The sequence below is a fragment of the Battus philenor genome, unplaced genomic scaffold, assembly GCF_028537555.1.
Source record: "Battus philenor isolate CCGP_79_NKW_IND1 unplaced genomic scaffold, ilBatPhil1.0.hap1 SCAF_3, whole genome shotgun sequence".
Taxonomy (NCBI): Eukaryota; Metazoa; Arthropoda; class Insecta; order Lepidoptera; family Papilionidae; genus Battus; species Battus philenor.
This window is the reverse complement of record NW_027181693.1, coordinates 9129532-9145433: the sequence shown is the minus strand read 5'-3', so window position 1 is coordinate 9145433 and position 15902 is coordinate 9129532. Positions and strand designations below refer to the sequence as shown.

At 34.2% G+C, this 15902-nt stretch overlaps 1 protein-coding gene across 1 annotated transcript; it reads right to left on the bottom strand.

Moving 5' to 3' along the window:
* Nucleotides 1-10507: 10507 nt before the first annotated feature.
* Nucleotides 10508-11278, bottom strand: LOC137926691 (uncharacterized). Its single transcript, XM_068770369.1, has one exon. It carries the CDS (start codon nucleotides 11276-11278, stop codon nucleotides 10508-10510), a length of 771 nt encoding a protein of 256 aa, XP_068626470.1.
* Nucleotides 11279-15902: the final 4624 nt, after the last annotated feature.

Below are 15902 nucleotides of genomic sequence, written 5' to 3'. Positions count from 1 at the left end.
TATGAGTATTAGTTAAGTAAATAACAACGTAATGTAACAACATATAATGTCTGTGGGAAATTACAGGTCGATTTTATTTAACCCAATTTTATACCGTAGTGTCTATATCTGCCATAAACGGGCTTTCATTTGGAAGGGTTACAAAAGGTTACGACAATTACAAAATTTATCACCATAATTTCAGCCGCAGAACGTCCACCAATGGATATAGACTCCTGTGTAGACTTCCAATAGGAACCGAGAGAATGGGACTGCATCCAGCGTCTTCTGACTACCTTAACAAGGTTATCTGCCCATCCTGAGTAATCTTATTATGTATTAGTTGCGATTATAAACATAATTTATCTCGATGTATAGTACAGTTCTGCATAGGAAATTAAATGTCGAAGCTTTGGGTGGCACGGAATGCGCAAAGCAAATTCTATGATTTAAATTTAATATATCTCGCAGCCTCTTTGTAAATGCTACCATTGATAATACCAATGGTAACGAATTTATTTTAATGAGTATATTACACAATTATTTAATTGTTGCCACAAAGGCAGAGGCAAAGGTTTGCTATAGAATTGTGAATCATGAATTATTCACTTTGGAAACGGTTACCGGCTACAGGCAACTGAAACAACAACGACGAACAAAAATATTTGTTTCCAAGTAAGGCGGCTTTCAATAATTCATTGGTAACTCTTTATCGTAATTACAATGAATATAAAAATCGTGTTTATAATTTTACCTTGTCTTAATATATTCGTTGGTTCAAATTATTATTTACACAGAATCATTTACATGAAAAAAATTACTGAAAAGGAGCCCTTATTACTGCATCCTTCAACTAAAAGTTACCAAGGGCTACAAATGCGCTTCGGTTTGAAAAAGGATATTCTAAATACAGTACAGTAATTCATTCCCAAGCTTTATTATTAAATTAAAAATCCTCCACACTGTAATAGGATATTTTACTTATAAAATATCCTATTACAGTAAAAACTTATTTTAGTTTAATGAACTTCTCAATATAACTACTTGATAATTTAAAGATATTACATGTTACTGTATTGTAGAAGGGTCAGGCAAACTAAGCGATTCCGCGGGGTCCAGACGTACATATATTTTGGGCAAAAAATTACACAAAAAATTTTGTGTATTACACGTATGCAACAGGAATAAGCATAACTTGATTTTAGGTAAGTACGTATGTTATGCCATTCGATATGTTGTATCACTTGTAAATAAATAATTGTAGTATTTAATAATTCTCTGTTCTTTGAAAGGGCGGCATATTTTGACAATAATCATCACATCACAAACTTTTTTGTGTATTTATTTTTTCTCCACTTACTGGCAATTATTAATATTAAACGTAATGAAACACAATACATTTACAATTATTAGAGTGATAAAATAAAAAAATATGTATTATTATAATTAATTGGCAGCCTGTTCCTTTCGATAGTAGGTCGCGCTTTACGGGTATCAATTATTTCATAGAGTTGTACATAAAATACACTGATTGTTACGACAATACACGCTTCAAACATGTCGACTACGCTACGGATTTCGTTAAAAATAAAGGAATCGTCTCGCAAATAACATTTTTTTTAATCGCATCTGAAAATTCCTTGCTTACACGACAGCGATTTTTAAAAATTACAAATAAATTTTTAATTCATATTGCAATTGTACATTAATAGTTACGATTTACCACATAGTGGCAGCGTATTTACAGCCTAGAGACGGTGTAGTTGTCACCGTAAATGACTATTATTTTTATGAGTTAAATCAGTGTTTAATATTTATTTGTTTTGCTATCTTTTCGCTTTAAAACGACAACGTAAGTTTAAATGGTTTTCATATTAATGATGTACACCCACGCATTTCCGTTTGTCGCTAATAAATCAAAAACCTACGTTAACTATGCTCCGTGTGGAGACAAGCTTTCACCACCTCACCTTTTGAATACACGTTTGTGGTGAAACATTAGAACTTTGTAGTGAGTAGTGCGTTGTTATTCGGGGCTATGCATCTTATTTAAAGTAAATCTTTTTTGAAAACTTTTCGTAAACTCATAAAAGTTTATATGTATAAATTTATAGCGGATTCGGGCAGGCTAGCGGGCGCGCCATCAATAAATATAAAGTTTTAGTCGGTTTAGTCGGCCTATTTGTGTATGTACGATATTATTTTCATGTAAAATTCAGTACTCTAGTGCATCTAGCGATTTTAGAAGATTAAAAACTAAATATTTTTGCATAAAAAGATTGAAACCCTGTCTATATTATAAAATTAAATGCAACTCATCACCGAGTGCTACTATATTTAATTATTTACATTTGTCGATTATCAACTTTATTAAGGTTCATAGACGGGTCATAGAATTTCATTCGAGTGCTGTTCGAATTGGTGTAAATTCTTTTCCGAGGGTCAAAAACAAATTTAATCTAGGATTAAAGCAGAATATGCTGATTATTTCACATAAAACAAAGTCGATTCTCTTCTGGGTTAATAACCGTGGCCTGGTCACACATTTTTTAGCGAAAACGGAGTTGCTATGCAAAAGAGTCAGTATTGCAATGTGCCGGTGTGAAGTATATATTAAAATATTTTTGTGTTAACATTTTACTTAAGTTTAAAACAACTTAACCGTTTGCTTACCTCAATTTTATATTAATTAAAACAAATTTTCTTGTATTGTCATAGTAGTATAAGTAACAGCAATCAGTTAATGTATCTATTAGACTTATATATATAAAGAAAGTTCAGAAACTAACATGGAATATAAAACCGTATAGTAAGAAAAGCTGCGGAACGCTAAAGGCCTGTATCCTAGTGTTTAATTCTTAATGAAAGTAAATAAATTGTATTAAGTTACGTTATTTTTTACAACGACATTATGTTAAGTCAAACGATTTTCTCTATCAAAAATGAAATAATACACAACCAAAATTCTTACATATGTTTTAGGTTTTTTCGTCATCGTCGTTTCATCTCATACGCGCTCACTGCAAGGGATAGGTCTCCCCCAAAGATATCTGTGGAGGGATATACCATAAGCGCCACACTAGGCAGACAAGTTGGCGACGGCAGTGTGGTAATATGGTACGCAGAAGACGCTACTGCCCATCTTCCGGAAACTTGTTTGTGAGCAGTTGCAATCCTATATTATTAATGCAGTAAGTGTTGATTATATTAGATAGTACCCTGGAAATCGAACCCGCGACTTACGATTGCAAGTGTCAGTCCCCTACCGCTGAGATACCGTAACTTACACTTTAGGTTTTTATTTAATATTTATTTCAAAAGAAAATGTTATACTCTTTATGATCCTTACTAGAAGCGAGCGATGATAATGTACATGCAACTTTATAATATAAGAAACGAATTCAGGAATGATAATCGATGATTCGTGATGACTCGATATTTTTAGTACAATGCTGTACGGGTTCTGAAAAGAAGAATTGACATATTTGTTTGATACAGATCATGTGTAAGAAATTTTAATCATTTATAACGAATAAATTTAGCGCATGTATTTCTGGTAACTATTTCTAAATAAATAAATGTTGTGCAATGTAAGTTCTTTGCCTTTCATATATAAGCAATCAAGTAACACTTTCGTCTTATAGTCTAATTGTACACACCGATCGAGCCGAGGTTTGGGATTCTGAAGCACCCTTGAATCAGAATGCTGAAGGCATATTGAGCCCACGCCAAGGTGCCCTTTTGGGAGCCCTTTCACCAAATCACTCTATAAAGCGTCTACTCAAGCAACCTAAGAACTCGGCTACATAATCCGGTCTTATGTAAATCTGTAAATAACAAATTAAGTAAACAGGACTAAATAAAAACCAGCTGTACATGCATATGCAAATATTTTACAAGCATTTCGAATGAATATATATAATGAAGATATTTTCCACTTTAAATAGCGAGGGAGTTTCAACTCCGTTTATACTTAATTACACATGGAAGCTAACGATAGTGACGCGATTGAATTGAGTAGGTTGGTTTACAATTATTAGACAGTCGTTAATAGAGTAATATTAAATAGGACTGATTTGCAAAGACGGCGTTTTGTTAATTGAAAATATTTTTTGTTAAAATTTTTCACGTATACGACATCTGAATTTTCCTTGCAGAAGTCATTATTATCATTTCAGTCGAAATACGTCTGATGCTAGAAAAAGACCTCCTTTATTAAATTCTATTAGGTCCGATAGGCCCAAAGATCGCCATGACGTTGCGCTGCCCGCAGCAACTTTCTCCGACTTCTTTGACAATGCTGTCGTGGCACCCCCTGCTACGAGGAAATAGTCAAAGCCTATTTCCCCCTATTCACGCCCCTTCCACCGGCTCGTGGCTAACGCTCGGGAAAATTTTTGCCCCAACGGCCCTCGGTTACAAGAGTGATGTGCTTCCACCCCCCACTATCAATTCATTCTATCTTATGTTTTTTAGTATAGCGTATATAGTTTAAGTAATCAAAATTGTAAATATATAAATCAAAATTATTAGTTAGAAAAATTGTATACCATTCTTTCAATTGTTGCCCTCATCTAATTTAAAAATCAAGTTCCATCGAGACTATACGGAAAAAAGTTAAAGAAAATACTTTTCTTATATGTTTTATGTTCGTCTAAGCCTTTTTCTTCCCATATCTCTTATAATTATCTCTTGCATTATATTTCCTGTTAAAATATATATGTGTACTATGGCAACAAGTAATTAAGTTAATGTATTTCGCTTGATTTAATATTCTATGGTCTCTTATTTGCTTCGTTACTTTGAAATATTATCCTCGTTTCTTTCCTTTCTTGTTCTTGTACCTACTACAGGTAACAATGTAATTAATTGCTACTTATCGAATAAGGCGTAATCAATTCTCAAAACAAATTAAGGTAATAAAATACATTATAATAAGATTTAACCTTATTTTTACAGTTATAAAATTTATGTATCAGTTAAAATAAACAGTTCATTCATGTATTAGACAAGGATAATAAAAAAATCAGGTTTTAAATATTTTTAACTTTGTAAAGTACCCGGCATTTGATTTAGCACATCGGAAAAAAATTGTTTTATCTATTCTAAATAAATTTATACTACTTTTTTACTATACGTTATATAAGTTCCGATGTGCTATGTTAAATGACGGGTACTATATAACATCTATTTAAGATTCGTTTTACTAACTAGAAATTTTTACCGTTGTTCATTATTCTCGGATTCCTATTACTTCAAGAACATTGCCAGGAAAAACATCGCGGAGCAATTACATAACACAGCAAAGCTTTGGTTTTTGAAATGTGTTTCGCATTTTCACAGCTGCAACGTAATTTGTAAAGAGAAAACTGATTTGATTATCACCAGGCAGTTTATTCTCAGCTTTTTTTACATCCGATAATAAAAGAAATGCTCGTCAAAACACATTCTATTATAGTCGTTACTGCACATAGATTGCAACTTTAATTGCAAATAATATGAAATAAAATCATTCACGATCAATTCACAACTCTCAATCTAAGAATTAAGTAACAATATAATTTCATTCAAATATCTATATTTTAATACTTTAAACACACTAAAGTACATACAAGTACAGAAGCTTCTAGTATTTTAGTGTAGGGATAGTGTACACTAAAATTAATATGATCTTACGATCTTTCTTTAGGAGATCAAATTAGGCGTCAGGAGATCTGTATACAAACAAAAGTAAATATAATAATATAACCCAGCGGATTGGCAAGTCGAAATGGTAGACAGACATACAGTTTTCATTGAACCTATACAGAATAGAAATCGGCGTTCGTGCCTCTGTTATTATATAACAGTTAATATTTCCTTTTTTTTGCTCTTGTTCCTGCGTGTCACAATGATTACTAAGCAAAGTTTTTCTTATCTTTTCTTAAACTAATTCCTCCGTTAAATATTAAAAAAATAAATTAAACTATTCTATTATTATCTTTTTCTTTTGGTTGACAGGTGACATAGCGCGCAAAACGGCTGGCAACGGAGTGTATTACGTCCATTTTACAAGGGTGAGAAATGACCTCGTTTAAATCATTAGAAGCCGTTGGATGTAGGCTTTTTCCAACTGGTCCTAATGGTAATCTATAGGCGAGGCCTGGGTTGAGCAGTGGATGTCCTGCGACTAAAACGACATTGATGAAGACTTTGTTATTTGGAAATTATGAAAATACAGTTATATTTCTTTAATAAGTAGTAATCATGCTTATATAATTTTGATTAGCTTTAGATGTGAAAGTTTTAAAAGAGTAAATATATAATTAATTTACTTTACATTAATGTATGGTCTACACATACTCGTAACTCAGTGGTTTTCGAAATTATAAATAAAATAATGACAAGAAAGTAAAAAAAAACATTTCAAGAAGTTTACTACTACATATTAAAATTATTCACTTTCTTTTCCTGTAGACTTAGTACTGCTAGAAGGTCAGAAGTGGTATGTATGAACAGAAAAAATAAATAATAATTTCAAAATAATTAATTTCATATAGATGTAAATGCTTTAAAGCTTTTTGCTGACTAATGAGCTATACATTCGCTCCTATAAAGTTGTTACACTTATTATCACTCTTTATATAAAAGGTGTAGTTGTGTTTTAAAATGTTAAAAATATGAAGCGACTTCTCCATGTTTACATATTACACATTTGCGCTGATCAGATTTACTCCACATATATGCAAATAGCAATGAGTTCATTAGGACACAGACAGTTGCGATACAGACGAGTGTTGAATATGAAACGTGAGTCGTGAATTATTTATGTAAGATAACACACCTAGGGCGGAATGCTTTGTCTGTCATTCAGAGAAATGATAAAGAATTGTTTTACTTTCTGATGTCCTGGGTCATATGATATTATCTACAAGGACGTAATCTGGCTGCAAAAATATTATCACTCTAATCAGTAAAAGCATATGTCGGAATGTTGTCTAATTTTTAATCTTTCATGAGTTTTTAAAAATTTAAATAAAATAAACGTTAGAAGTATTACCTTCATTAACAATTAATGATTTACTTCTTGGTATTAAATCTATACAAGTAAATAAAATCGGAGTGTCTGTTTGTTATATTAAAATAACCGCTTTTTCCTACATGAATACCTAAACTACATAAACTAAATATATTTTTGGTTAAACTCCACGCGAAACTTGTCAGTCTTAAATAGATTTTGCACCGAAAATGAAACATTTTTAAATCTCTGTTTCTTTAAACAAAAATAATCGAAATGGTTCTTATTTGGTTTTATTGACAGATGAATAAAAACAATGTACTTTTTAAATTTATAAATTACATGGATGATTGGTTTAACGCCAAGTAATTAAAAAATTTAGTGCACTATCTAATTAGCTTCTTACTTAAATTAAACGCTCCTGTAAGTGAATACCGAGTTTGATCTCTTATAAGGAAAACAGTCTCAAGTCAAAGCTTAGAACAAACACAATAAAAGAAAAAGTCGTTCGTGTAACAAATCAAGTTCCAAGTATCACGGCTAAGAGATAGTTTTTACTTGTGTAAGTAAGAAGTACAATAGAATCTTAGTTTATTGCTGGATAAAACTTAAAATTTCCATTATATTATATACGTAGTTTGTTATTTGTTTGTGATGATTTTATTTCGGTAAAAGTCTTATGTAAATATTTGTAAGTTTGGCTGTATTTCTTTTTCAGACAGAGTTCTAAAAAATCTCAAATGGAGAGTAAATAATGTAACTCCGATGTCACATTTCACACACTAGGTGTGTTGTCGGTGATAACTTACGGATCTGAGGCGGGAGGTCACCCAGAGAACAATACGCAGAGTTTTGTTCGGGGTTTCGCTACGCGGTTGAATTCAAAAAGATGAAATCCGCAGATGACGGAAAGTCACCAACCTAAATCGAGAATCTGAAGTGGCAGCGGGCGGGACACATCGCTTGTGCAACCGATAGATACAGCGTGGTTAGGCTTCTCACTAAGTGGACCGATAATATAGCTCAAGTCGCGGTAGTTTGCTAGGATCGGTGTAACAATTATCAGCTGAAAAGAAGAAGAAAACGAAATATATTACATTTCAAACACTAAGTGACTTACACCGTAACATTGTTTCATATGTAGGATATTGCAATAGGTAAAATGAAGAGGATAAAGAAATTACTATCAACTTTAATTGGTACTTAATACAGGCGCAGCTAGTTATGTTAGGCGCAACTATTAATATAGTGTATTTATTTTCTATATTATGTTCTGAAAGGTAACGCATAATATATTGTTAACAATTTTTAAGTAACATAACACATATAATAGACACAAAATATTGACGAATTGCATAAAGTACTAAAATAATTACAAAATTATATATTTTGGTCTGATAACTTTTTTTTATTTAGGATTAATCGAATTATGAAGAAAGGTTCAAAGGCATAAAGTTAAAAAGGACTTTAGGAGATGATAAATTTGATAGAAGAGGAAATAATTACAGTTGTTTAAACTTACATTCAGAACGAAAACAACGGGCAGCGTCAACTAACAATAGGAATGCGAACAATACAAGCCTTGTTTGCTCAGAAAGTTAAACTCAAGAGTCCTCTTTGAAAACTCTTTTACTTTAGTTTTTATAATTGTCTCAACATCAAGAGGCCGTACGGAAAAGAAACAGTTTAACACGAGAAAATTTGGAAATGTTTGTTGAAAATTTTGTTTCTTACTATCGCATCAGATGTTTGAAAGCGCAACAATTTTGCCGGTCCAAAATTTACTTCTTCTTTTAATATTTTCTGCATTCTGCATGTACTTCTAAAAAGTCGTACACCTGGTTTAGTTTTTTAAGCATACTTTATTTATAGTTTGATGTAGTGTAGTGAGTAATACAAATTCTTCCAATATGTAATAAGCCGGTTTATTAATAATATATTTTTACATACGTTTTCCTTTTGTTGCTGCTATTGATATATTTAACTATTTTATGTTACATATCGTACAATCAAAGCAATCGTACACAGAAAATAATTCTTCTGGTTTGGAGATACTTGCAACTGAATTGCGTAGTATTTTTAATTTATCGCAGATTAAATTTATATTTGTTTGATTATTATTGCAATTATTAATATATTAACTGAATAACGATTCCAGAATTTTCGAAAGTATTAAATGGTTTTCTGTCTTATTTCTAATTTCGTATATATGGAAGTCCGTGGTGAAAGTTTCATTAAGTTTTATAAAAATAGTGGTCGGCAAGCACACGTTAAGAGTCCACTTTGCTTCTCAAAGCCAGGTTTAGCTTTGCTTTCTTTGATTTAATACCTTTTAAAGAAGAAGTCAATCGCAAACGTCGGATTTTGTCGAATCTTTCTTTTATTTCTTAAGTACCATGTACACTACACCAATGGACGTTAATTCAACGAAAAAATTAAATAAAATTTGTACAGCATGTGCAGCTGAACATAAGAAAGTTTTGTAAAGTTAGGATTTATAGTTTTCTTATACTTTTTGCCATTTTTTTTTGTTTATTTAACAAATATCGGCATTATAACATCTAGTGGGTAATAACTTACAAGTTTTTGAATGTTTAAATTTATTATTGTTTACGTCACGATTTTTCTGCCTTGCCTTTTGGTTTTTCTTGCTTTTTTAAAAATATTTCAAAGTGATGTTTTCACTTCAAAAACAAAGTTGAAAGTCGGGGGAAATTAAACACATTTTTACATTCTCTGCTCAATCCGGCTCTGTTCTGAATCTGATTTTTGATTCGATCTTCGGTTTATTTTTTTTTACTCTTCCACCCCTATTTAATTGGGAACAGGGTTTTGTATATCTTATTAATTTTTTTACGGAAATTTTTATTTTCGTTCTCGTCTTCCATAGGTCAAAACATCTTTTTTTCCTCCTTCTATCATTCTATAATTCCATCTTCCTTTCTCAATCATTCCATTCCTCTCGTACATCCTCAAACACTTCAGTTATTTATTTCTATTACAGTATCACAGTTTTAATTGGTTTATTTATTTTCTCGTGTACATCTATTTTATCACGGATTTATTTTACATTTTTTTTTTTAATATCAATGAATCTATTTTAATAACTTTACATTGTTTTAGCCACCTATGTTTTGTTCCTGTCAATTGCGTTTTGTGCAACTTTCCTAAAGAATTTGAGGACGCATTCTCTCTCATCCTTTTCCATTATAATGGAGGCAAGTGTTGCCTCCTATATCTTTTTGCCTAGCCGGTATTTACACGCCCGGTTCACAGAAGCACGAGGGGTCCTCCCTGAGCTTAAAGTTATGAAAATACTCAGAGAACCCCCCGTGCCCCGTGAAGAGCTGGACCAAGACCAAGACCCACCTCCATGCTACGGAGCGTGCCGTAGGCCGCGATGGCGTCCGGGAAGAACCTCCGCGTTGTCGATGCCGTCGTTCCATTCATGTACCTGATATTCCATTCGTTAAGCGTTCCCTGCCTAAGCTGTCGCTTGACGAATGAGATAGGGCATTCCTCATATTCTGGTCATCTTTTACTCTTTAGGGCCGCGTCCTTGGCTAATTGGTCCGCCCTCTCAGTTCCCTCCGTCCTCGCGTGCGCTTTCACCCAATAGAAACTAACGCTCTTGCCATTCTCTCTTGTTTTCATACAATTCTCTTTTACTCTTACCGCTAAGGGATGGAGGATGTTCGATCTTGCGGCTGTCTGGAGGGCGGACCGCGAGTCGATCAGTATCGCGCATGATTGCGTCAACCCGCTGGCCGCGTACCTTGTTGCTTCCGTTAAAGTCAGCAGCTCTGCCTGGTATAACGTGCAAAAGCTACCCAACTTGAGCTTCTTACTGTAAATCTGTGCGGCGTCTCGTATAACGCAGAACGCTGCACCCACCTTATCCTTAATGCGGCTGCCGTCGGTATAAATAACCAGATCGGCTGCCGTGGTGGCAAGTTGAGCAGCCTCCTCACCCACTTCCAGGCAGGAGAATTTCACACCAAACTGACCAGACGGGTTTGGAAGTCTCAGATAGCTGACCAGCAACTCCAGGTCCCAGTCCTCTACCACTTGCCGAAAGTAACCCCGTTTTATTTCAAATAAATGGGCTGCTTCTTGGACCCTAAGGTCCAGAGGAAGCAGCCCGGCAAGGATAAGGGCTGAGTTCAGGGACGCGGTCCTATGGGTCCTCGCGATCTTCGGTGCGAAGCTCCTCTGGACCGCGTCCAACTGCCTGCGTACCAGCAGCTTCCTAGCCGCCGCCGCCCATACACTCGCCGCACACAAAATGAGTAGCTCGAACATCGCTCTGAGGACCTCCGAGTTCAGGCCCTAAGATACTTTAGCAGCCCTGCACAGTTGACGATATAGGCCCTGTGTCATCTTGCTTACGTTCTTCACATGAGTGTTGAACGTGAGCCTATCGTCAACTGTGAGGCCTAGTATCCGGACCTTCCGAGTCCAGCCTAGCAGCTCACCTCCCATGTTCAGTAATGGGTAGTCAAACTTCAGCTTACTGATTAGCATCATCACCTTTGTTTTGTGTGGTGCAAACCTCAGCTTATTTTTGACTCCCCATTCATTAACATGGACGAGAACCGCATTGGCCCGACTCGAGATGTCCTGGGCCTTCTTCTGAGAAGACCAGCACGATGTCATCTGCGAACGCCTGGCAGTGTGTCCCGGTTTTTGCCACCTCCTCCAGGAGGGGGTTGATGAGGAGGATTCAGAACGTTGGGCCGCCTACGAATCCCTGTACGCACCCCATGGTATTCTCTCTGGCCTACTCTGCCCCCGCGTACCGTACGGACACCTTGCGATCGCTAAAGTAGCTGTCGATGTCGCTGCCCCGCGAATCTTTGCCAGTCTGTACCTTATAGCAGGCCACAAGGCGTTATCGTAGGCTCCCTCTATGTCCAATGATACCAGCACTGCGATCTTCTTCTCCTTTAACCAAGTTCGCAGATGCTGAACCATGACATACAGGGAGTCCTCAGTACACCTCTGCGGCATAAAGCCGTATTGGTGGCGACTGATTTAAGGCGCAGTGTACCACCGGATCCTACGAACCATAATTTTTTCCAGGTCCTTGCTCAAAACGGGCAAGAGTCCGATGGGCCTGTAGGACTTCGTGTGCGCGTAGTCTTCCTTATCCGGCTTCCTCAACGCCACAACCACTGCCTCCTTCCACCTCGTGGGGAAGTGGAAGAGAGCGAGACACCGGTTGGAGAGCGCGAGCACTAGAGCGGGGTCCACAACCGCCGCACGGCAGATGTCTGCGGTGAGTCCATCAGCACCAGGTGCCTTCTTGGCATTGAAGCTCGCCATCGCCTGTTTCGTCTTGGCCCCCCGCATTGACTTCGTCGGATTTTGCTCTTACAGTTCTGTGGTTCGCATTGTCCTTCCCGGGGTTATCATCCGGGAAGAAGACCTCCGCCAGTCACCTGGCAGATCCGGCTGCGTCCAGCACTTGACCAGACCGGACGAGGAGGATGTCTTCTCTCCTCATGTACGTACGACGTATTACTCGATAGACCTCGTACCACATGGTTTCGGTTTGTTTAGATCAGTTAACACTATTATCACTTATCACTAATAAATAAAACAATTGTATTAAATATTTACTATTACCTATAATTATACTATAACCAAAAACGTAAAGTTTTTGGTCTTTTATGCCGATTGCGCCGATTTCTTGATAACGATATCTATACACTACTAAGATTTTGTTTTGTTAAGTGAACTATTAAATGCGTGAAGCCATTTATTAGTGCTTGATACTATAACGACTAAGGTTAAAAGTTAAAATTCGACGCGTTCAAAACTGACTGGTGGATATGAGATATATAAATCAAAAGCTAAACAAGTTATGACGAATGAAAAGTAATTCAATGAGAGGCAAGCCGCTTAAATGGCACACAGAAAAGTCATCGCAATCGGTTTTATCGATTCTTAATTAAACTGTGTCTGCCGTCCTTAATTTAATGAAGGTTTTTATCGTCAATAATAAAATTTCCTCCTTTTGATTATTAATATTTCTGTTATTGGAAATATATATGAAACAAACAGAAGGAACTTTATTTGCGAATTGTATGTGTTACGCTTATATTATTAATACGTACAATTATTTCATAATTTTATTTTTATTTGTTTATAGCGCTAGCGCTTGTTTATATCAATTCTCTAACAAAATAAATCTAAATTAATAAAGATTATAATATAACAAAGCAATTATAGGTGAGTGATTGAATGACTTCATCATTATTTTTGCCATTCTACTGCAGGACATAGGCCTCTACTATAGACTTCCTATAAGACCCATTGGAAACAAATTCCATACAGAGTCTTCCGAGGACTATAACAAGGTTGACTGGCAACATACAAAATGTATCAATTAAATATGATTAAGAGATAACTAGGTTAAATATATTAATTAATAAAGTAACTATAAAAGACTTCAATTCATATTACTTGTGTAGTTGTGTGACATCGTGTAGAAAACTTAATATTAAACCTAAATTTTAACAAACAGATCTGTTTTCTCCTATAAAATTTCCAATTTATGTTGATTCGCCACTACGCTGCTGGGCGTTCGCCGCTAGCATTACTGCGGAGATGTGAAAATGTTCTCTGGACTTTGACATATACTGATGACAGCGCACCATTGAAAAAAACCATCAACGTACACAAAGTAAACAAAGAACAAAAATTAATGCTAAAGCAGTGTGATTATTTTCAGGCATTTATGTTAAAATAAAATTCAGATAGAATTGTTAACCTAAAATAATAATCTCTTTTTCAGCCTGTCTTTTTAATAGCCTATTTTTTTCAAAGTTATTGTATTGTGCGCAATTCTATTTATAGTACGAAGCTTTTGAAATATAGAAAATCTTATGCTACGTATGGTATCTGCGCTTGACGTCATGAGATGGCACGTCTGGATAAAGATGGAGCCTCGTTACGTTAGTTTTTATTTTGTCACATGTATAAATGGTGTTGAAATTTATTTTTTATTTTTAACAGGTCTCTTTAATTTCAATGCTTCAAGCCACTGTAGAAAGGTTTAGACATAATACGATTATTAACCCTGAACCATGATAAAAAAGTATTAAGAATGTTTTAAGAGTTTACGTAATCTTAAATTTTAATTTTCTTTTATATAAATCGTATTACAGAGAATTTCTCATTATATAAAAATGCCAAATATTAACTTAATACTCTTTCACAGGCACGTCAAATACGATAATGTTAGGAATGAAGGGAAATTTTAATTTAGTGCCACATTTTAATTATATTTTTCAGAAATAATGCCGAAGGTTTCGCACCCTGTATAAACACATCTACAGTTGGATTAAGTACGTGATTAAATATCGCAGTCGTTCACGGTGTAATATGAAATATTTAATATAAAATACAACAAAGTTTTAGCCATGTCGATTTTATTCGAAATTCTGTCAACAGGTTGACACTTTTAACTTTTGTTAGATAGATACACAGTTCAGTAATCTAAATAACGCAATGAAAAAAACATTTTTTCGTGCTTCGTAATGTTATCGCCAGTAGTCTTATTTTTTTAATAAATATTGATATTAGTACAGAGCAAATTAAAATTTATAAATGACTTTTTGTATTACCTATTAAGCCGGCTGCCGAATTGCGCTAATGTAACAAAACATTTTACATATGTACAAAGAAGGTTTATCAGCGATTTATTGTATACATGTGGATGTGTGTTTTATATATGTATATTTATATCATATCCTCATATTTGAGTATGTATTTATCCTTATAGATTGACTGGTAGAGAATGTCTATAAGGCATAAATACGACTTATTGCTGTTTTTAATGAAACATTATATTTTTGTATATTATAAGAACGTAGTTGAAGAAGAGGTATGATTTCATATTTTTTGCAGTTCATTGAAGTTTATTTTATTTTTCCTAGAAGTACTTCCTAACTTATTTTTAATTTCTATAGATAATTTTATTCCATAAGGGTCTCGTGATGGCAGTTGATTAATTAGTAATACATAAAAAAATTAAAATTTTTAATATTTTTGCTTTGTTGAATTACATTGTAGGTAACAACTTGCCATTAAACCCGTTTCTAATTGGTATATCATTGTCCATACATTTCGTATAAAATTCTTTTATTAACAGTATCAAATTGATTTTAATAATCATAAATGGAAAATGTAAATTACGTTGAGACATATGTTTCTTGCTTGCATAGATTGTATGATGCCGTTGATATAACTAACGCTTTATAAAGCATTAAAAGCATTGAATAAGGAACTTTCAATTTTACGATTAACATACATAAATTTTTGTATTCGAATTTATTGTAAAAACTATTAAAGTTATCGGCGTGTTTGTTAAGTAAGCACAATAAACACAAAACAAACAATACCTTTTTATTATTAATAAGCATATTGAGTTAATACTTTGTTAATATGCTTTGTTACAGGTAATCTGTCATATTTCTGCATGAACAAACAAAATGCAAGCCCTCTTGCTTTCAAGTGTTTGGTTAAACATTATCTCAATAAGCAATCGTGATAAGCCCCTTTTAAAGAGCTCATCCAAGTAGTCTCTTTTTGCCTTCGAGCGGGAGTGCTTTGCACATTATTGTGTTTAAATTACACAGTTTTATTACGTTCTTAGGTTGCATTATTTAGCAAAGATAAGTTAATGTACACAGTTCTTTTTCGTAATAACGAAGGTATAAATTTACGAGAGTCACTCAACAAAAATCGTATTAGCAATTTTCCAAATGGTGTTGGATTATATACGTATTTGTATACGTACTAGAAGCGATTGAAAACAAAATGATAAAAAGAAGATAATAAAAAAAAACAAGAAACAAAATATTGCTATATGCCTATAGTACATAAACTATATTACAACGCCTGTTTTATTTATGTCACA

Coding starts and splice junctions, on each gene's coding strand:
- LOC137926691 (XM_068770369.1), bottom strand. CDS start 11,278: ATGTTCGAGCTACTCATTTTGTGTGCGGCGAGTGTATGGGCGGCGGCG.